The 21,903-nt window shown below is 37.7% G+C and overlaps 2 protein-coding genes across 3 annotated transcripts in view; one reads left to right on the plus strand and one right to left on the minus strand.

Moving 5' to 3' along the window:
* Positions 1 to 5,371, plus strand: part of col19a1 (collagen type XIX alpha 1 chain) — a 116,314-nt gene extending 110,943 nt beyond the window's left edge. For both annotated transcript variants that reach the window (XM_011484563.3, XM_023963613.1), the window contains one exon: positions 1,794 to 5,371. In XM_011484563.3, the coding sequence (XP_011482865.1) occupies positions 1,794 to 1,894 (101 nt within the window). In that variant the 3' untranslated portion in view covers positions 1,895 to 5,371. The remainder of the gene's footprint in view (positions 1 to 1,793) is intronic.
* A 1,070-nt stretch (positions 5,372 to 6,441) lies between these two features.
* On the minus strand, positions 6,442 to 21,002 carry col9a1 (collagen type IX alpha 1 chain). Its single transcript, XM_011484564.3, has 32 exons — positions 20,818 to 21,002; positions 20,365 to 20,418; positions 20,253 to 20,288; positions 20,093 to 20,155; positions 19,210 to 19,263; positions 18,829 to 18,864; positions 18,671 to 18,694; positions 18,533 to 18,586; positions 17,832 to 17,885; positions 17,573 to 17,605; positions 17,424 to 17,480; positions 17,278 to 17,331; positions 16,126 to 16,179; positions 15,958 to 16,011; positions 15,763 to 15,816; positions 15,624 to 15,677; positions 15,481 to 15,534; positions 15,335 to 15,388; positions 15,206 to 15,259; positions 13,850 to 13,894; positions 13,714 to 13,767; positions 13,576 to 13,629; positions 13,421 to 13,474; positions 12,726 to 12,797; positions 12,515 to 12,550; positions 12,392 to 12,436; positions 12,044 to 12,076; positions 11,799 to 11,945; positions 9,639 to 9,693; positions 8,674 to 8,862; positions 8,476 to 8,553; positions 6,442 to 7,698 (listed from the first exon to the last, which is right to left on the minus strand). The coding sequence occupies exons 1-32, from the start codon at positions 20,890 to 20,892 to the stop codon at positions 7,502 to 7,504; spliced, it is 2,031 nt and encodes a 676-aa protein (XP_011482866.1). The 5' UTR covers positions 20,893 to 21,002; the 3' UTR covers positions 6,442 to 7,501.
* Between the last annotated feature and the right edge of the window lie 901 nt (positions 21,003 to 21,903).

Genomic DNA, 21,903 nt, shown 5'->3' on the forward strand with positions numbered 1-21,903 from the left:
AACCCATGATGTCAACATGTCTTTTGGCGTGGTGAGAATTGGGATTATTTTACCGGCTTCCACCCTCCCAAAGCAGAAATTCATTACTGAACCTGAAGTCTCTCAAATTATCTGTGAATAATGCATGTGTGGGGCAAAAGAACGTTGGCTGGAGCTCCTCTGCAGGGGATAAATCGCAGCTGTTGAAAGACATCATCTCTAGAAGTGCATAGTTATGGGAAGCACCTGCGGCATTACTGGTGGGGGTGAGACTTAAGCTGAAGCCACATCTTACAGAAGAGTCTGAAAGCACTTGAACAAACTGTTATGAATGCAGGTCCACAGCCCCTCTGCTCTTAGATTTACAAGTCCCTGTAGCTTACAACAGTAGATAATTTTTACAAGATAAAGTTCACTTCACTTGGCCGTGATGATGAAAGATGGCTGGTATCCTTGGTATCTACACAGAGCAGGCCTCCCTTTGGATTATTGAGAACTGGAAAAAATGATTTGCACACAAGAGATTTTTGCAAATCTGTTTATATCACTTCAGTTCAAATGTTAATGAGTAAAAATCCAGGTGGTGGGTTGCAGCTGTAGGATGCTTTTTAACACTTCATCTGAAAGAAGCAGCTCTGGTCACAACAATTATGAACAACTTGAAATCGTTTGTGTGAGCATACCCAGTGTTCATCTGTTATCTTTACCCTAATCTCAGTAGTATTATTGCATACGACTTTAACGAAGTGGAAAATAGAAAAACATCCCTGATGATTGTTATGTGCAGCACACGCTTGACAACAAAGTGCAGTTTATGAATGAGCAGGTAAGCAATAGGTGGCAGTGATTGAAGGGGACAAGCTGTCTTTTTACGCACAAAGGTAAAGAGACAACAGTTCCCGGCGTTCAGAACTGTGCTTGTGGAGCTTTTGCTGCTCTGACTGATGCAATGGACTCTCATTTGACACTCTGTGGAAAAGAGCGTGTTATCACTGGGTGACAGGTCTGACGAACACTATGTAAGAGACCACAAAGCAAAATGGACTGCTTTGCCACTTTAACAAGCTGTTGCTAGGTAACAGGAGATATTAAAGTCTCATCTGCCACGATGACCACAACATATGTGAACATGAAGAAGCATGGATGCTCTGCTGCCATCTTATTGACAAAACTGTGAAAAATCATTTTTATTGACTTTTTTTTAGTTAGTAGTACTTTAAATCCTTTTATTTTTATTCTATTTGCTTGATTAAAAATCATTTTGTTTCAATATTACACAGTAGAGATAAGACAATTCAGTTATATTATGTCAGAATTGTTTCAACTGCTAGTTGTTTATTAGATTTTGATTTTGATTAATATTTACATTAAACAAAGTAATTAATTTATGTAATCTGAGTTTTTAATAATTGAGTTAGTAAATGAAAAGTAACATATTTACAATAGTTCAACGTTTTTTTCCCCTAAAATATCTTGATATTTTGATCAATATTGAGTGTCATATATTCCTATGTGGGTGTGTGGGAATATCTGTCTATTAAACTAGTTTTTTCTTTAGCTTTTGTTTCTCTTTTGCTTTACCATCTTTGCTTGCATGTAGAGGACCACCTAGAAAATGAGATGTTCCATCTTAAAGGTTCAATCCTCCTTTTAAATGTAACTGTTTGAATAAAAAATAACCCAAAACTTTATATAACATATGTATAAAAAATTATAAGGTTCACCTCAAAACCTTAAAAAACTACATGGAAAGTTCTGTAAAGGTTGGTATTTTTTACTTTTTTAATTGGTAAAGGTGAAATAATGTCTTCCAGGCCTGCCTGGCATCCCCTCTCACGGCCCTCCCGGCTCTCCAGGGCCCAGCGGACCTCCAGGGACATGTAAGCCCAGTGACTGTCTGCCTCCCTTCTCTTAAATGTAGCGGAGACTCGGTTAACCTGATCTGAGGGCAGCTCTCAGCTTCACGTTGCATCTCCAGAGCAGCAAAAGGATGAATTTGCTGCGCCTGACAACTTCCTCGGCAGAACCTGTACCTTCTTTTTTTGGACAAACCCACAGCTGACCTCTTTTTCTCACTTCATGACAACATTTGGATGCCGTTTGGGGTTTGGTTCTTTTGTGGAATTGCTGTTGTGCTTTGTCTTGAATGCTGGTGAAAACCTTTCGCATTGCTGTACTTTGAAGTTGTTGCTTGTTTTCACAGCCCCTACTGTGATGTGATGCATTCCTTGTCAGCTCTGAACATCGCAAGACCATGAAGTGACTTTATTTAGTTCAGACCTGTCTGATAACAAAATCTTAATAATTCTGTGTTTGCCTTTCTAATGGGCATGTCTATGCATTCATCTGTTCATATTCAGCTAAGCTGTTGAGCTGGCAGAAGGTCGCTCTCATCTCGTGTTTCTATTGGTGCGTTTGTGTGTTTGCAAGAGTGTTTGAGCAACAAAAAAGCGAGTAAGCTCAGTTAATGTAGTTGTTTTTGTGTAGGTTTGAAAAAATAACAAATTCATGAAACCTTATCTTATGCAACCAAAGTGCAGCCAATGTGTCTGACGTAGATGTTATTTATTTTCACTGTGTTCCACAAGAATGTATAACTGATAGTAATTATTTGAAGTGAAGCATGGATATTCACGTAACAATATTTCTTAGAAAGTAGATTAAAGCTTGTTTGGATTGCTTACAATGCAGGGCTTTTTTTATATTTCTATTATGAGTCACGACACATTAGCTTTTTGTATTTTTGAGAAAAAACAAAAACAAAGCAAGAAAGTTGCATTTGCTGCAGATGTTTCTGCATTTTCTCTAAGCCACATGTGAGTGACTTCAAACTAATTTGAACTGAAATCCAGCAGCTTCAAACTGTTGCAGTAAAAGTTAAATGGGCAAACTTTTACTTTGAAAATACCGTTTCCTGTGTAATTTAGCTCACTGGGGGACCTGACTTCTTAAGAAAGCTGTTATTATTATGTAAAGGTTTTCATATCAGCTGTACCACCCTGCACATGCTCAATGCATTTGCCTCTAGTAAACACATAATTGTAGAGTTTACATGCTGGTATTTATGATGATTCCTTTGATTTATCTGTATATTTTTGTATATTTCAAGCAAGGCAAAGGAAATCAGACACTACAATTTTTATTTTGCCATGCTTCTGAATGTACTTGAATGATTTTTTTGTTTGTTTAATTCTAATTTATAACAGATTTTCCCTCACGGACTACTAACTTGTCGGTTGTTGTTGTTTTTGTGGGGGTGTTTGAAACTGGATTTTTGATTCTATATTTTCTTTTCTTTTTTACAAGATTGTTTCAAATGTTTTACGCTCATTTGGGAAGGTTTGGAGTTGATTGAAGAGCTTTAATGTGACACTAAACACCATTTTCTATCAGGAGAGATGGATATTTTACAAACCTTTAAGTCCCACTGCGATCAATCCTTTGATCTATTGTAAAAGCGTTCACAGTGGTCTTTTAATTGTGATTATGCCGTTTTTAGATGACTTTCTGCATAGTTTTACATCCTCTCACACCCCAACCTACCATAACCTACCAACATAAATGGCGAGTATTATAGGAGCCAGCCAGTCGTACAGTTTATGAGCCAGATGCCAGCTCGGAAGACGGAAACGAAGACAGGCATGGATCTAATTGACTACAAGTGGATGCATCAGAATAGAGCAGATCAGGGCAAACCCACTTTTTACGTCACTAATTCAGTCTATATCTTATTGCCTTTTCTTCTCTGCTCCAGATTCACAAAGATTCTAATAAAGAATACTCAGAAATGCAGCATTAAGCTCATTTTTCTTCATATATGTCCTTCGTGATCAGAAAAATGCAGCAAGAACATATTAAAAACACCAAGAACACAATTTTAATCAGACTGGGTCTTTATTACCTGAAGTGTTAGCTTTAAAAATTCTACTAAAAAGAAAAAGAAAACAAATTTAGTAATAGTGGATTTTATCTGTTTATCCCATGGACACAGATTAGATTTTAAAAAGGGGCTCATTTAGCAGAACGTTTTGCCTTCTATTGATGTTAGAAGTGATTACAGAGAAGAAAAAACAGCCAGCATTAAAACTGTTTTCTTTCTTTGAGCCATTCTTAAGCTATTATTTTCTCAAGCATCACTTTATTCATTTTTATTCTTTTTTAGTTTGTTTCCCCCCTTTTTTCAGTGTTTAAACACAGTTTGTATTTAAAAACTGTTGTGACATTGAAAAGTGTCCCCTGTCTGTGTTTCATTCTTAAAAATCTGTTTCTATATTTTACCAAAATGTTTTTTCTCAGCATACCATCTTGAAATTCACGTGGGCTTAATTGCATCACTGTCAGGCTAATTTTAGAACCGAGTGCATGCCTGGCTTCATTTGTGAGCACAAGGAGCCCCCTGCTGGACTTGTTTTTTTTTTATTTGGAAGAAAAACTTCTTTCTTTTGCTCCATTGGCCACCTGAAATCCTTTCCCTTGTATATTTTCTGTTGTTTAATTGTCCTGAATTTCATATTGATTTTCCTTCTAGTCATAGACAGCTATGCTGATTTTGAAGAGAGCTAAACAAGACAGACGAGGGGAGTTGTGTGATCCAAACTTCTTTGGGTGTAGCACTGATTTATATTGCCATGCGGCAGTTAGAGTCCTCTATCTAACTAAGCATAGTGACATGGATGTCTCTGCTCTTTTCTATAACACTTTGGATGCAGTTGCTTTAAAATTGCCTTTAAAGATAGCAAAACCCACTGAAAAAAACAGTGGCTTTCATACCTCCACGTATTTCTATTGCTTGTGTTTCACTGTAATGTAAGTTGATCTTGGTGCCATGTGTAATCTAATCTTGTAAGTGAGCTTGTAATGAGGGGAAATATGGATCAGCCTCTCAGCACGCCCCCTCGGATTAAAAATGCCTTCCTGCTGCTTTCGCTGAAACTAGTCTTTGCTCCCGTGTAAAGCTCACGCAGTGCTGAATGACTTTAATCTTTGTTTTTGGAAGTCTTTCTTCGGTTGATAATCTACCTCACTCTTGGTTTACCGCATGTGTACGTGATCAGAAAGCTTAAAAAGAAAAAAAAAACACAAAGCCTAAACAACTGTTGCCTTGGAAAATGGAAAAAACCTTGTAGATATAGAAGAACACATTTAGTCCTGAATGTTGATGCCAGTGTGAGTCGGAACCCTGACTGAGGAAGACTACGGGCATCATTGTGCCTTTGTATCAGCTGTGTGTGATTATCAAGTCTCAGAGGTTTTATTGATCTTTTATCTACACTGATTAATGCTATCTGCCTTTCAGTGTGCAATAAATGTCATGCAGTGTGTTATTTTCTGTGTCTGATTTTTTTCGGGCTAATCCATCCAAGTTCATTTACAATAAATTTTCTTCACATTATGACTGTCTACGCTCTTTTTGTTTGTGTTAATTCTTTGTGCCACTGAGGTGTTAAAAAACAAAATTAAAACCTCACATTTTAGAAATGTGAACTTTTTATGAATCTTTTTAATTTCTTTTTTTCACTTTGGTTGTAGTTTTCTTTTACTTGTGTAAAATGTGCTGCAATAGTAATGATGTGTGTTTTAAGGTTTGCTTTGGCCCAAGACTACATTAAATATCAGTTTTTGTGTTTGAATTAATCAAAGGGCATTTTGAGTTCCTGCGTTCCCACATTCTCTGGGTCTACTGAACCAAAATGCTGTCAGATAACATTGTTATGTGCCTACTTGAGTCAATGTACCAGTAATTAAATCTTCCCTTGGAAGAGGGAAAGCTGCTGAGGAAAGATGAAAAACCTTTATCATCCAGGTTTTCCCCTGAAAAATGGAATATGCTTCCTTGGCATAAAAAAGGAGTGGAACAATTACTGTAGGTGTGTCATTAGAAAACAGTTCAGAGGCCTCCATCTGGACTTTATTTTATCACAGTATGATGTCAATCAAGCCTTCTCTGCACAGTAAGATTCAGTAATTAAAAGAAGGTTTAGATGCTAAAGAGGAGATATTAGGTATTTGACGAAAGATTTATTTGTGTTATAGAAAAATATTTAAAGATCTAAGTTGATTTTTAAATAAATCAATTTCTTTTAGAAACGGCATTTGTTTGGTCGAACTCTGTATAAAAAAATACTTCTGCGTTGCAACTCCATCCATCCATCCATACACCCATCTTCAGATTCCCTTTTGGGGTCTTGGGGCTGCTGGGGCCTATCCAGTAATGTGAGGTACACCCTAAACAGGTTGCCATTCTGGTGTAGGGCCACACACTCACATGCCCCCTTAGGGGCAGTTTAGAGTCACAAATTACCCTATGAGGCATGGTCTTTGGACTGTGGGAGGAAACCACACAGAAACTGCAAACTCTACACATAAAAATCCCAGCAGAACCAGAGCCTTCTGACTGTGAGGTGAGAGCCCTGTACACTATCCCACCTTGTAACCCTGTAATGTGAACTGTGACATTAAAAATGGATTCAGGCAATTTTATTAAACATTTTCGGCTGTGATTTCCAAACAATTATATAACAAAAAAAGTTCTGTTCAGACTAAAGAAATTAATGTTTATGTCCACAAAAAACATCAAATGTTTGATGTTCTTTTGGAAAATTTACTTAAATTTTCAACTATTAGGATTTTTAAAAAAGCAGAGATAAGAAATATTTTCTATTCAGCATCAATTTAGAAGCTACTCCCATGCTTTGCTTTGTATCAGAAAATGCATTCTAGTGATCAAAACTGTTAAACATCAAATTTTTTAAGAAGAAAAAAAGTTTCATTTTACTTTAATTAAACAAATGTGGTGGAGTATAGATTAAACACCTTTTATTTATTATTCTTTTGGCATTTTTGAGTTTCATACCTCATTTCCATTTGCACAGTTCCCCTTTGTTTTTATTCTGTACAATATTACATCATTTGATTTTTTTTTAGGAAATAAAAATGACTGCATTTCAAACATTTTTACAGATTTACAACATACACTAAAAAGACAGCCTTCAACACATTAAACCAGCAAAACCTTTCAACGTGGACATGCAGGGCTGATGAGGCAGCAAGACATGCAGGAATGGAGGCTTTTATGGGTTTTGTACATCATCACATGGAGAACATAAACAAGAGATTTTCTTATCCAAAGCATTTCTCTTTTGTCATCAACCTTTATTCAAAGCCTTCCTGAGAGAACTTTGATGGACATTTATTTAAAGAAATACAGAAAATAGAGAATATCATAAGAAAAAGTTGGCTTTCATTTTTCATTTCAGGAAGCAAATTCTTAAATGTCTCAAACATTTCTTAAAACAAAACAGACAGCAAAAAGCATTGCAATTCAACAAATACTCCAGAAGTCTGGACTGTTTACTTCTTAAAGATGCTGGTTCCCTTTGAGGAAGATGTCGTTGCCATAAAACAAGCCTTCATGAAGAGGTTAATGTATTAAAGTCGCCACAACAACTGCAGACACTGGGAGAAAATCGTGACAAATGGGTTTTCAGAGGAAATAGTCTTTTTGTCTTTTCCAGAGTGTCTCTTAGTTTCCTGCAGGTCCCTTCACATCCAGAGACTGCTGAAGAGCCCCGGCTTGGAGGTTGCAGGCTGATGGATCACAGTAACCATTCAGACCGGCGGAACCAGGAGGCCCGGGTACGCCAGGCTGTCCGGGAACACCAGGAGGTCCCCTTTGCCCATCCCGACCATCCTGACCATACCCAGCTTTGCCCGGCTCTCCTGTTAGAGAGGAAGGTTTAGAAGCCACAATAAATTTTTAATCCAGCTTTTCTTGATCAGTTTTCTTTGATTTCTTTGTGTAGAAAAACTATGAATTTTTGAAAACAAATATTTGGACTTGAAGCTTCTACAAATTAATTTCTGTAAATTTGTGTTTAGTCTGAATTTTGGAGAAATTTCCGCCTATAACTTTCAACTTTAAATCTCTTGTTTTGCTGGTTCCTGTGCTAAATTCAATTTACACTAATCAGAATGCTTTTTTTTAAATAATAAAATACAATATTGTTGATACAAATTGAAAACAGCTAAATGAGCACAACGTTGTGCAAGAAAAATTGAACTTTTTAAGAGGGGTTTTTCTTGTGCATATAGTCTGGTGTTTAATCATGCACGCCCTGAAACAATGCAGGGGTGCCCCTCTGCCGCCGCCACCACCATCCATCCATTGTACTGTGTTTTCATGCTGTAAAAAGACAGTTTTTAATTGTGTCAACACGTTGAACGCAGTGCGGAGACAAAACTTTTTCTGTCCCAGATGATCTTACCCTCCCTCTGTAACCTGTCTACACCCACTTTAAGCAAGGTGCATCACCTCGGCTGCACTGTAATCAACTTTGAACTGCTTATTTCTGTTGTCGCCTGATTTTGTTTGGGTTGCACTGAAATGTATTTTCTTATGAAAAATTAGAAATCCTTAAACCTCAATTATTAGATTTCTTCACCCTTGGATTGTATTTTTAACTTATCAAAGTTTCAGAAGAAAAGAAAAGCACTCACCAGGAAGTCCTGGAGGTCCTGGCTGGCCTTTAGGCCCTCGCACAGTGGGCCCTCTGGCCCCTCTGTCCCCCATGTCACCTGAAACATAAACCTATTTTAAAGGCATTTCTCACAAAAAAAAAAAAAAAAAAACATTTTCTATTTAGTGTCTAATTACACCGCCTTACCTCTGAGGGCAAATGCATCAGTGTTAAGTACCTTTGGGTCCTTTAAGTCCCATCTGTCCTGGTGGCCCTTTAAGTCCCGGAAGCCCTCTTGCTCCAGCGTGTCCAGGAAAGCCGTTGTCTCCTGGGGTTCCAGGAGGCCCAGGAGGTCCAGGTTTTCCAGGTAAACCGGCAGCTCCCGATTCTGGCCTCCTTAAACTAGCTGCTAACTGAGCCAGCTGTTCTGTTAAAGCACAACCGGAAGAAAAACATGCCAAACTAAGAACTCTTGGTCTTGTGAGAAATCCTGCAGAGATCATGCAAGTTCAGGAGTAAGTCATGAGAACAGTATTTAACGAAGGGGAAAGTGAGGTCACTCCTGCCTCTCTTCTTTCAAATTTCTGCTTTTAAATTGTGCAAACCTGAAGAAATACTCCATTTTGAAGAAGGGATGACGGAAAAAGGAACGTTACAACACTTTATAATAATCTCCTGTGGTTTACTGATGTTTTGTCCTCCATGTTGGATTCCATCTCTCTGACTCTTGACAGAATCCATGTTGTGGCCGTTTCATTGCTCTTTTTCTTTTTTTAGAATTTTGTCTTTTTGCAGACACTATCTTCGCTCAGAGCACTGAAGTACAGGTCCGCTGGAGGTGAAATTAATTTTTCAGCACATCAGGTATAAAAAAGTCATGAGAGTAGGAGATGAGTTGTGGGGATGTAAGAGCAGAAGCCTGGAGAGAACAGATGTTGTGACTTTGGCAGAATCTTTCTGAGCCTCTGAGAGCGAGTCTTTCATCCATCACATGAACGAGGGCTGAAGCTTATTTCATGTTTTGTTTTTTTGGGCCAAACCTTTTTGAACCTGAGAGTACCCACCAACCACACAGATCAGTGAAACAATGCAGGGGCAGCTCTGCGTGTTGTTGTGTAATGAGCCACTCTGGGAAACGTTGGAAGTTTAAAAAAGGGGCTCAACTGGAATGACAAAGGGGGTCAAAAGCTTATCTTCTCTTACCTTGCATGACTCGCATGCAGACTTGTTTGATGTGTTGATCACTTGGTTCTTTACCCTGTGAGGAAAAAAAATACTACTTTAACAGATTCTAAAATAAAGTTTCAGTTTAACAGCAACATACATTTTTTCACATTTTTATGCAGGGAAGTTGGAGAACTAACAAGGCAGACTTCTTTTTTTTATTTAAATATAAGTTACATTGGTGATTTCTTAGGTTTGGTCCTTAAAGAAAGTGGGTCAGAAATAAAATAAAAAGTCAATAAATCATAGAGCTAGCTGGAGCTACTTAAACTAGTTAAAGAGCCGCTCCAATGAAATAATGTGTTCTTGTGGCCTATTTCTGATTCAATTCAATTCAATTTTATTTATAAAGCCCAAATTCACAACAACAGTCGTCTCGATGGGCTTCGTATTGGTAATTGAAAAACATAAAATCAAAAGGATCATGAATACATAGAATTCATTAGGAAACTGACTAAACTAAACTGGACATCCCTGCCCTTAGACCCCCCTTCGCGGTAAGAAAAACTCCTAAAAAAAAACGCATTCCGGAAAAAACGAAGAAACCTCAGGGTTTTCCACATGAAGGAAGGATCCTCCCCCAGGACGGACATACGATAAACCAGAACTCATAGAGAAGAATTGACTTATCTAACGCTACAACTACATATTTAAAGTCCTGCAGACGAGCTTCATCCAGCCGGAGTTTGGGGGACAGTCGGGGGCGCGAGTCGAGCCGGAGACATGATGGAGGACATATATTAGGAAAATAAGGCTCAAAATTGCATTTCTGAGCATTTCTTTATTCAAATTGTTGAGAATCAGGAGCAGACAATAAAAAGCTTCATGAACAAAGCTTGTTTGTTACATAGAAAATACGCTGGGCAGGCCACAAGCTCGCTGCTTCATTCTATTGTCATGGGGCCACTTGCAGATGACTAGAGCTTCATTTTCCTCGTCCCAGCTGGCGTCTGGCTCTAATCTGTCTGGATGACTCCAGTTTTACTCCCCATTTCTGCACGGTTAGGTTGGGAGAGCGTGTCAACAGATGTATGATGGGAAGATGGAGTGGGCTTACTCCACGCCAACAGTCCCACCCACAACTCAGAGGTGAATTTCTAATAAAGTCCTACCGCTCTGCAGAAATGATGTCCTAGAAAACTCAGGGTGTTTTTTTATGTTGCTAAAAATGACAGAATTATAAGTAAAAGACCACTGGACACAAAAACAAATAGCTCACAAGATGATTGGAGTGGGAATTTAAAAAGTGTTTTGAGTCACAAAAAATTTACTCTAAGTACAATTCCTTTTTTTGGATGATTATGAAGGTTTTGTATTTGGACTTCTATTCATCCCTGATTTGTGATGTTTCTTTAGCTTTTGTCATGTTTTGCTTTCCTTGTGTCAGTCACACCAGGCTCAGGTTGTAAATCATCCACACCTGTCCTGTTTGTTTTAATGATTACATGTGTATTTATGCACTTCTAATTCTTCATTGTCAGGTCCTCTGTTTTGTCTCTCTTTGGTTGTGCCTTAGTTTCTGAAAAAAGTAGTCTAGTGTAATACAAGTATACTTGGTTTATACTAAGAGTGATGCAGTATGTTTAAAGTTTACTTTTTATGCTAATAAACCAATATACTATTATACTCCAGAATACCTAAAAAAAATAAACTTCAACTGTACTACCTTTTCTGAGGGATGTTTTAAGTTTATTTCTTAAATATGAAAAAATTGTTTATGCACCAGTTATTGGCACTTATAGCTTTTTGATGGAGAAAGTTACTCTAAAAATGTTAAATTAAAATAAAAACACTGAGTTCTTCAGCATTCTATTATTTTACCTTTTTTTAAATGTATTGTCATGTTAATATTTACTTTTATGCATGTTTCTCTTTTTTTTAGTTTATTTTATTCAGATTTTTTAACCTAATTCAACATCTTTATTTTTCTCTAAAAATACCCATCACAGTGAGGTGTACAACAGACTGGCTTTAATAATAAGATTAACAAAATGACAAATATCAGGAGCAGAAAGAGTTCAGCATATTTATATTCATATTCAAGGCTTCAGAGTTTTGATTCATGTTTCCAGGAGATGGAGAGTGTTGTGCCTTTCATTACTTTCTTCTATGCTGCCTGTGAATCTTTCTTGGACTTACCGCCGGACCCTGTGACCCTCTGACTCCACGTGGACCTCTGTTCCCTTGCATACCACGAGGCCCAGGTGAACCCGGAGGTCCCTCTACGCCAGGCTGACCTCGACTTCCCTCAGGACCTCTTTTGCCGGGCTCTCCAGGAATACCAGTCTTCACACACAAAAAAAACGAGCACAGAAGCAGGTTTATTTGATTGAAATCGACCACTTTGTCACCAGCTTGGCCTAAAGGAGGAATTGGTGACTCACCTCTCCTTTGGCTCCAGGTTCTCCCGGATCTCCCTATGAACAGGATTCACAAAACCCATCAAAACTGGTTAATTCTTCCAAAACTATCATGCATTCTTCTGACTCCTCATACCAGCAATGCAAATGCGTCCTCTGTAGATGACATTTCTAAACCTGTCTATCTCCCAACCATTACAGACTACTGAATTATCTAATTTTGGTATTTACAAAGAAGATTTGGGGCTTTCCGTGATGTCAGATGAAAAGGGGTGAGCTTTAGGAACTGTAGTTTTTGGTGAAATGGAAATTACTGGACTTTTTTTCCCACTGGTAGTCAAGAGTTTATTGTTTTTTGTGTTAATAACTTACAACTTCGCCCTTTTCTCCTGGATTTCCCTCATCACCTTGTGCTCCCTGTGAAAACAGTCTGTTCAGATTTCTTCAAATTTCACTAAAAGGAAGAAATTACTATTTGATGAAAGAAAATCCTACCTGGCCTCCTTTAAGTCCCGATTCTCCCCGTTCTCCCTGTAAGCACCAATAAGGTCAGAAAAGGATTACAATGACATCAAAAAAAGAGTGTGTATTTATGTAATGTTGGTTGTTAATAGCAACTGCAGCTTAGCTTTTTATGTACTTGGTGCCAATGATGTTTTTAAAAGACCTAGGTATCAAAAATATATGTATGTATTATTTTTTTTACCCTTTCTCCTTTTGTCCCAGGAAATCCAGGAGGACCTGGCAACCCAGGGAGACCAGGATCTCCTTTGGGTCCCTGTAATATACAATACAGAAATGTCCTGATGAGAAAAAGATAAGATGATTTAAACCCACATCTGCAATAACAATGCTCTACTAACAGAACTTTATTCTAGATTTAAAGCTAAAATATCTTTAGCTTAGCAGTTATGAGTGTTCACTGCTCGTTATTAACTTTTTTCTTGAAGTGTCGCATTGCTTCTTCTTCTCTCTGGCATGTTTGTGTGCACCATTCTGCCTTTGATCATTGGCTGAGTGTCTGAGGAATGCCAGGAGAACAGAGAACCCTTTCAGTCATCTGCTCAGCGTCTCCTTACAGTGAAAATAGAGCTCATGTGAGATCCAGCCTCAGCCTATTCTGTGAGACATTCCTGCAAAACAACAACCAGGACTTCAGACTTTGAGGTTTCCCTTTTTTTAGTTTCTTTTATTCAAAATTTGTCAGATAAGTATTTTACTTTTGGTGTTTTTTGCTTCATTTGATTCAATTATTTTGACATTTGCTTCCCTTGGTGCTTGCTTCAGTCAGGGCATCTTTAAATTTTGTGTTTTCTTTTCATGCACGTTTGCAAAAAAAAAAAAAAAATCAGGACTATAAGGCTTAATTGATGTTTTTTTAGATTGCATTTTCAAACTCACTCTTGCCCCTGGCTTGCCAGCTGGACCAACAGGGCCTTGCTCTCCAATGTCTCCCTGTGTGGAAATGAAAAAAAGAATAGAATGTATTTTATATATATATATGAAAGAAAGGGCACAGTAAAAAAAAGGAGCAAAAAAGAAAAAAAAACACTCACAGGCTCACCGATGGGTCCAACAGGTCCAAACTCTCCTTGTTCTCCTCGCTCACCCTGCAGTGTGACAGTGAAAATCACTTATTGACCAATTCAGGACCCACACTACTGATGTCTGAACATTTTTCTGTTCGTGCTCACGGTTTTCCCAGCAGAGCCCAGCTCTCCAGGGAGTCCTGGCTGACCTGCATCGCCCTGAACAGTAATAGAAAAAAACAATCAGAATTTTGTAGGATTTTAATTTGGTAACATTGGAAGAAATGATCAAGCAAATTACCTTCAGGCCACTCAAGCCTTTGGGTCCGGGAGAACCAGGCAAACCCTGCAAACAAAATCAAAATCAACAAAAAAGCAGCAGACAGAAATTCATATTAATGTATACTTAGTTTAACCCCTTAATACCTGAATTTATTTCCAGCAATGGAAAAAAAATGACACTTAGGTTTTTGCTTTCAAGGAGATACCAAACCAACCTAATGGAACTCAGACCCATTTCTCCTAAAAATAAAATGATGGGGGATATATCACAGATCACATTTCTAATGGTTTTTCTGTTACACTGATGTCACCATGGGTTCATAAGGCAGGGGTATGCAACCTTTAAATTATAGAAGAGCCATTTGGTCCTGTTTCTTACAATCCAAAACCAACTGAGAGCCACAAAGTCCCACTTCACTGAGAAAAACACTTTATTTAAACTTGTTGCCATTAAGCCATTTACAAAATGTAGCTTTTAAATGTTTACAACAATTGACTTATTAATTATGAGGATTATTATTAGTTTATTATTATTATATACTTTTGACAGCAATACATGTAATCTCCTTTCAAAATAAAACATCCTTTGTCAATTAAGATCCTTAGCTGCTGCAACAGATTTACTTACAACTTCAAGAACTTTGTCTCTGAACAGTATACTCAAGATGAGAATATGAGTTAAAACGTATTCCTATAATAAACCCCTTTGATAACCTTTAGCCTTCATTTTGCATAATTATCTGGCGTGTGTGAAAGAATTGTAAAATTTTCAATGCCCATGTAATGTCAGCAGTGTTCCAAATAAAAAAGAAAGAAAACAACAGTGAGATCACCTCAGTTTACGGATCTAAAAATAAATGAAAAAACTTAACCATAACAACCAAGACAAAGTAAATGAAAAAAGTTTGCTTTTTTTCTGCTGCTTTTTGCTTTTGGGTAGTGATACACACAATCAGTGTTTTTTTTTTTTTAAATATGTTTTCTAAATGTGCTCTACTGTTTGGTTAAGCAGGCAGTTATAGGGGTTCTGAACAACAATTCATTTATTCAAATCAATAGCACTTTTCCTTAAAGCTAAAGAGCCACAATGAAGAGACAAAAAAAGGCTCCAGAGCCTCAGGTTGCAAACGCCTGGGTTACAGTTAGTTTGGAGCAAAAGCTTTTTGATGCATTTTTTGCACCAATAGGTGTCAAAGGGTTAAACATTTTACGGTCAGTTTTTTTTCTTTAAAAAGTTTCTTTTTTTGTTGGTTGTTATCCAGTTTGTTATACATATTAAAAAAAATAAGTTTGTATTTCAACTGCACTGCAGAGTTATTGGGCTTTTATTTGCACAACATAGAGTTTTCTAATGTGAGTCTAGGGACTCACTTACCGGAAGCCCTTGAGGTCCAATTTCTCCAGGTACACCTGGCTTCCCAACACTTCCCTGCAGGGAATCAGATGGCGCTGAGCATTGTTGCTGTCATAACGGTGGCTTATGACTTCATTACATCTGTTCTACCTTTGCTCCTGGCAACCCTGGAATGCCTACGCGTCCGTCAACACCTGGTAGGCCCTGGTCACAGGGAAGAGAGGGACCAAAGTGTTGTTGAGTAAATGTTTTTGTCCCCAAGGACAATTATGTGTTGCTATTGATCAGGCACTCACGGGTTCTCCCTTTGGACCTGGTAACCCGGTGATTCCTCTTGGTCCTTGAACACCCTGAAGACCAAACCGCACTCAGTTGTTAGCAGTGTTTTATGGCCTCTGGAGCCGTTTAACATCCATGTTGACAAGCAACATCCACTAACCGTTTCACCTTTAGGCCCCAGCTCACCCATCACGCCCCTTTGCCCATGGTCCCCCTGAAAAATGTCATTGATTGAATTCAATGACTTATATTTTTACCGTTAGGTAGAAAGATGTAATTTACCAAGGGGACAAACTTACAATTGCCCCTGCCACTCCCTGAGGACCAGGATCTCCATCAGGTCCCCGAGCTCCCTGCCACAGACCAGCGAGTTTTAATCATTCGTTACTTAACTACAGCAATCATCATCATTACTGAATCTTTTTTGGGAAATTGCATGAAGTCTTAGCAGACACACTAGACACTTTATATTAAAAACCCATAAATATAAACACCAATTCTCCTTTGGGGCCCAGCATGCCAGTGGATCCACGGATTCCCTGAGGTCCCTGAAATGTCAAATATGTCCGACATGTGAATTAGAGAAAAGTAAGCAACGACCTGACAAAAACTGGAATCATTTTTAATTAAGACATATTCAGCCCAGTGTGATAATAGCTCACCATTGGTCCTTGAGATCCAACTTCTCCTGGACTTCCCTGGTCTCCCTCTTCACCCTGAGGAAATTAAAACAGAATATTCAATAGTTTCAAAACAATAATAATTACAACAGAAAATAATATCAAAACGTATAAGAAATCAAAATACAAAAAGAAAACAATAATTTATCAAAATTAATTTAGATTTAAAACTAAGCAGCAAAGTAAGCCGATGAACTGGCGTTTCATGACACATTATTTAATGTGCTGGAAAATTCTTGTTAAGGTCTCCTCTGATCTGCATTAGGTTAATTATTTTAGAGTTAATCTGTCACTTACATTTTAACGACTTCTAGAACAATTGCAAGGAAAAATTAAATAATAATTGGGATTGCCAAATAAATTCCATTTTTACCAGTTTGAAGATCATAAAATACAAAAACTTTATGTGTACCTTTTTTGTTTTAAGAAGAAAAATATTTTTTCTGTTTTTTTCTGTTCTGGTTCAAATTTAAGAGATGAAGGATTCACTATGGATGCTGTGGTAACAGATTTTAAAAGAACTTATTAATGTTTTGACATTAAAAGTTCAGGAAAATAAACTGCATTAACACTTTTGGGGGACTCTATTTCCAAAGTAAGTGCAACCTTTTTTTCAGTACAATTTCTTTAAAAAAATATTTATTCTATGTTTAAAGAACACGGATGACACAGTTCAGCCAAAACACTAGTGAATTTTCAGTTTGCTGTACATATGTAAGTCCAGATTTGGAAACTTAAGGCAGAGAAAATGTTCCTGAAATGAAACTTTTAGAGGAAATGAGTAAAAAAAAATGTGCCAGAGACATGGACTGACAGTAAATCATGTTCTGGCACGGGTTGATAAGAGATGGGACCAGACTCATTTCCATTTATATAGTGCACAGACATATTACAGGGAGAGAATAGTTGTGCTTGGACATCATTTCAAATAAATCTTCTTCACTACATGCAAAGAGTCAGAAGAATTACATGGGCTTCCTTCAATTCTTCTTGAACTACAGCATGGAAAAAAATGTTGCTCCAAGATGTTCCTTTAATACCCAGGCCTCATGCATGTTTCTCCTGATATGGACCCTTGTGACACCTTTTGAAGGGAAGGTTATTTTTAATTTTGTGAAAGCTTTCCAAACAAACCTTGTGGCCCTGTTTCCCAGGTTCCCCGGCTTCACCCTTTACTCCCTTATGGCCCTAAAGACATGGGGGTAAAAATGTCAGTTTAGTAAAACAGGCTATTTGTTGAAGAGAATTTTAACTTGTTAAAAAAAAAACAGTATTTCCACCTTCATGCCAGGAAGACCAGGATGTCCAGGAGTTCCAGGTGGACAGGAGTTTGGACACTAAATAATAAAATAAGAGTCAATAATCTGCCTTGCATTGGGTTGGGATGAAAAAAGGTAAACAAAATCCTATTTTTTCTTAATTAACTTACCAGGTCAGCATTTCCCAGCATACCAGCAGCACCCTAAATGAAAAATAAATAATCAATTTATTGTAATAATACATTGAATAAATGTAAGTTTTTGTTGTAGTCTGCAATGATATGTTAACATTTTATGACAATCCCAAGGATCTCACAACAAGTACACAATCACAGATACAAGGTGTTACAACTTGAACCTTACAGGGAATAACCTTGAGTTTCTTTATTACTTCGTTTTCCAATACTCTCAGCTAATTTTGTCACTCACTCTGGGTCCCGCTGGCCCTCGGGGTCCCTGTGGCCCTCTCACTCCCATGGCCCCCTGTGGGGGACAACATAAATGTGTTAAAGCACACAATGTTTGTCTTTCATGCAATAAACAGAACATTTATAAAGTATTCCTCATAGTTTTTATAATCAGTGTTAATTTTGGTACAGAACCTAAAGTATGTGCAGATTACTGCAGCCCGTCAGGTTTTCATAGCCCATTTTCTATTGACTTTTTTATTTATAATCTACAAGCAATTCAATCTATAATCTATAATTCAATCAGCTATACTTGTACAGAAAACATCAAAAAGATGCATTGCATAATTTTCTTGTGGATTGTGGAAAATGTGTTGTTAGTTGGGTTCCCTTTTTTATCTAAGATTAACCAATTAATAATGAAACTGAAAGATGATAAAATGCTATGTTGGTTGGATAAGTATAAGTTATTTTGCTTGATCTCAAAGAGTATTCGTGTCATTATAAGCATAAAATAGGAATGCAAATGTCACAGGACTTTGTGATCAAGCTAAATATTTTTTCTAATTTAGCAAACGACCTTCTTTGATCAACTTTGTCAACCTTAAACTCACTGCAACTGAGATTTTTTTAATGTAATCTATGAATTATGAACTGCTCTCTTATTATCCAGTCCTTTTTTTATTTCAAATGCAAAAGCAATAAATCATGTAGTTTACTAACAGGTGGGCCAACTTTTCCCACTTCACCTAGAAGTCCCGCAGGCCCTGGCGATCCCTGTCAAGAGACACATTTCAACATTATCAAGACAGCTGGGATAAATGTGCATATTAATATGGATGTGTTATGCAAATTACTCACAGGGGTTCCATCTGGTCCAACACCCTGATGAGACATTCACAGCATTATGGTGAATTTTGTTTGGAAGAAGACGAGGAAGACGTAACATTAAAATATTAGGATTTCATGGATTGGTTGATGCAACTTTGGAACTGAAATGTTAAAACAGTGGAACTTACAGCTGCTCCACGAGGCCCAGGTGTTCCAGGCTCGCCCTGAAGAACACATGTACATGAGAGGCACTTAAACAGAAATACTGCTGGATAAAAGAGGACTGTGAGAAGCACAGACAGGTGAATTAACATTCCTCTAGCACATCATATGACTGAGCTCTGCACACTTGACCCAACGACTTTAGCCTAATGAGTACTGATGCAGAGGCTTCCTTCCCCCACAGGGATTAGGCATGAAACTTGCAGGATTACAACTCATTTGTCATGAGAAATTGGTTTCTGCATTACAACTCTTGTTGTCGTCCAAAAAAAAAAATGGATTGCAACCAAACATAGTTTTCCCAGGAGTGTCAGAAGCAAGAAGCTAAAACCTCATCAGTCACTTACTTTCTGTCCTGGAGGACCGTCAAGTCCAGGATCTCCAACTGGACCAGTTAAACCCTGAAGAGAAAGTACAATTAGTTTAAACCATCATAACAGATTTTAAAGCACTGTTTCACTGTTTACAAGTGAAAATCAAATTGACAATATAATTGGTTTGTTTTTTACCCAAGTATAAGTAGTTCTGTGCTTTACTGTCTCTGAATTCACCATCATGTTTAACCGTTGGTGTGGAGCTTAACAGGCACACAAAAAATTCTCAGTCCAGAGTTGGAGGGCAAATTTTTCAAACTGTAGGTGAATCAGAGAGCTGCATTCCTGTCCGGTTCATTAGAAGCAAGTGCACTGCAAGAAATCATTCCACACTAGCTTGAGGATTCTCAACAGGACACACCAACAGTGGCCCCTGCTGACAAAGCTCCTTTTGTTTTCAGACTGTTCTGAGATGTGTTGAAAAGACTAGGAGTCAGATCATGTGTAGGTTTGGTTTGCACTTTTATTTTAAGCTGATCTTTGTTCATCTATGGTGCAGGCAAAATTTACTATTTACCTTTCTTTTGTCAGTATATCATCATTATTAATATGACACCTACTGGTTTGTGTTTCTCTAACCTGTCTTTAAGCTCAAGCTTAAAGAAGGAAGGAAGCAAAGTTAATTACCTCAGCGCCCCTGGTTTGCCCTCCACAATTTGGGATTTGTTCATCCTGTTTAAAAAATTCCTCACATTTTTCCAACTACTGCTTTAGCCCCTCTGCACAAAACATGATGTGCAAACATAACCTGTGTGGTGGGAGGATCCTGCTTTCAGAGGTTTGAGCTGAACGAACCAACAATGCTGCAACCAGCATTCTTTCGAAATATAAATAAATAAATAAATAGATAACTGACATCATTTCCAGGAATTCCAGGTATTCCTGACGACCCGGGTTTCCCTGCATCTCCATCCGGCCCCTAAAACAAAGGGCTTTGCATAATTTCAAGATTCACAGAAAGCAACTACAATGATTCCCCACGGCACATATCAGTTTTCATCGTATGTATCAGTTACCGTAGGTCCATCCTTGCCATCTTCCCCTCTTTCCCCCTAAAACAAAACACAGGTTTCAATAGGAGCAAACTGTGACTTTTGGCTCATCTACTGAAAAGCAATGGGGACTCACATCAATGCCATTGATCCCTGGAACACCAGGGGGGCCAGGAGGGCCCTGGTTTGTCTGTGTAGTCATAATTTAAAAAAATAAAAATATGTTGTTTAGCTCATATGAAACAATCCTGCTAACATACTCGATTGGAAAACACCAATACAGTTGTTAAAGGGAGACAGCAGGTGCACAACCTCAGTGCATGTCACCAAAGGATGTGATTTTGTCTGTGATGACTGAAATTGGTTACATTCAGCAAGTTGTGCAACGGTGCTGCGGCTTTACTTAAAAAATAACATTTAAAAAGTAGCATTCCCCCATTTTTTTATTGTTTTAATGAGAAAATAAAGCAAAAAAAATGCAGCAGTATTTAATGCAAGATTTGCTGTTTTGTCATCAGCAGAGAGAAAGCATGTCTGTCACCTTCAACCACACAAAAAAATCCACACAGAGCAACACAATGGGACTTACTTGAGAGGAGCAAAGAAGGGCGAGCTGCAAGAAAACCACAAGGAACAACCCTTTAATTCCTGGGGCCCCTGCCATGATCTCCCCAGGAGCAAGAAAGGAAAAGTCTGTGATCCTTTCTCTGGGATGGAAGGGAGACCCCTGTAAACTGACCCAACTGAACCGGCTGCAGCTGGCTACACCGGCAGAGGTCCCATAGCTGTAGAGCACCTCATGTATATTCATACAAATACTTGCCATTGGAGGGTTAGTGAGGGTCGCCATGGGGAGGGGCCACAGTCCAGACACCACCAATGGACAACATCAACTGGATTATTTAACGGGCTCAACTCAGTAGGGGATTTTAACATTTTATTATCACTTAAAATGCAACTATAACCATAAAAATCGTTTTTAGAAAATAAACAAAAACATAAAATGTTGGTAAAATATGTTTTTTAACAAAAATAAATGATTAGCCAACAATAAAAATAAATAGTTAGTGTTTTAACAACTAATTATGAATTGAAATTTAAAAAAATAATAAGAAAGATAAAGGAGTGTCAGTATATTTAGTTGAAATAATAACCTGTGTGGAAATTGTCTTTGAGCATTATTACGCACTATTTGAAAATGATGTGGCTGGCTGCGGGTTGTGATGACAAAAGAAATATTCCCATAATTAAAAGCTAATTCTCATGAAGACCGGAATTTGCCATAAAGCAACAAAAATAGCAACGTTTTATATAGTTCTGTGCAAATTCATGGTTTCATGGGTGGATAGGCAAGTTTAATTTAAACGTGAAGGCATCCAGACTAAGTCTTTGCAAAGATGGAACCGTCCATTGCATAAAAGGCGACATATCCGTTCATGGACAAACCTTTCCACCAGCTCCTTGCAACAACTGCCCTAAAAGAGAAAATCTATTTCAAAGTTAACATTTTACACTTTTCATGTCATTTGGTGGACTTATGTTGTTATATTTTATGTATTCTTACATTTTTCTCCTCATGTTTTAATTACAGGAAAAAAAATAAAATGTATCGTTTACATTTGATTAAAGAAAAATGTAGATTTTGTTGACATTATCTGATGTTCAGCACCATGGA

Source organism: Oryzias latipes, chromosome 15 (genome assembly GCF_002234675.1).
Source record: "Oryzias latipes chromosome 15, ASM223467v1".
NCBI classification, from domain to species: Eukaryota; Metazoa; Chordata; class Actinopteri; order Beloniformes; family Adrianichthyidae; genus Oryzias; species Oryzias latipes.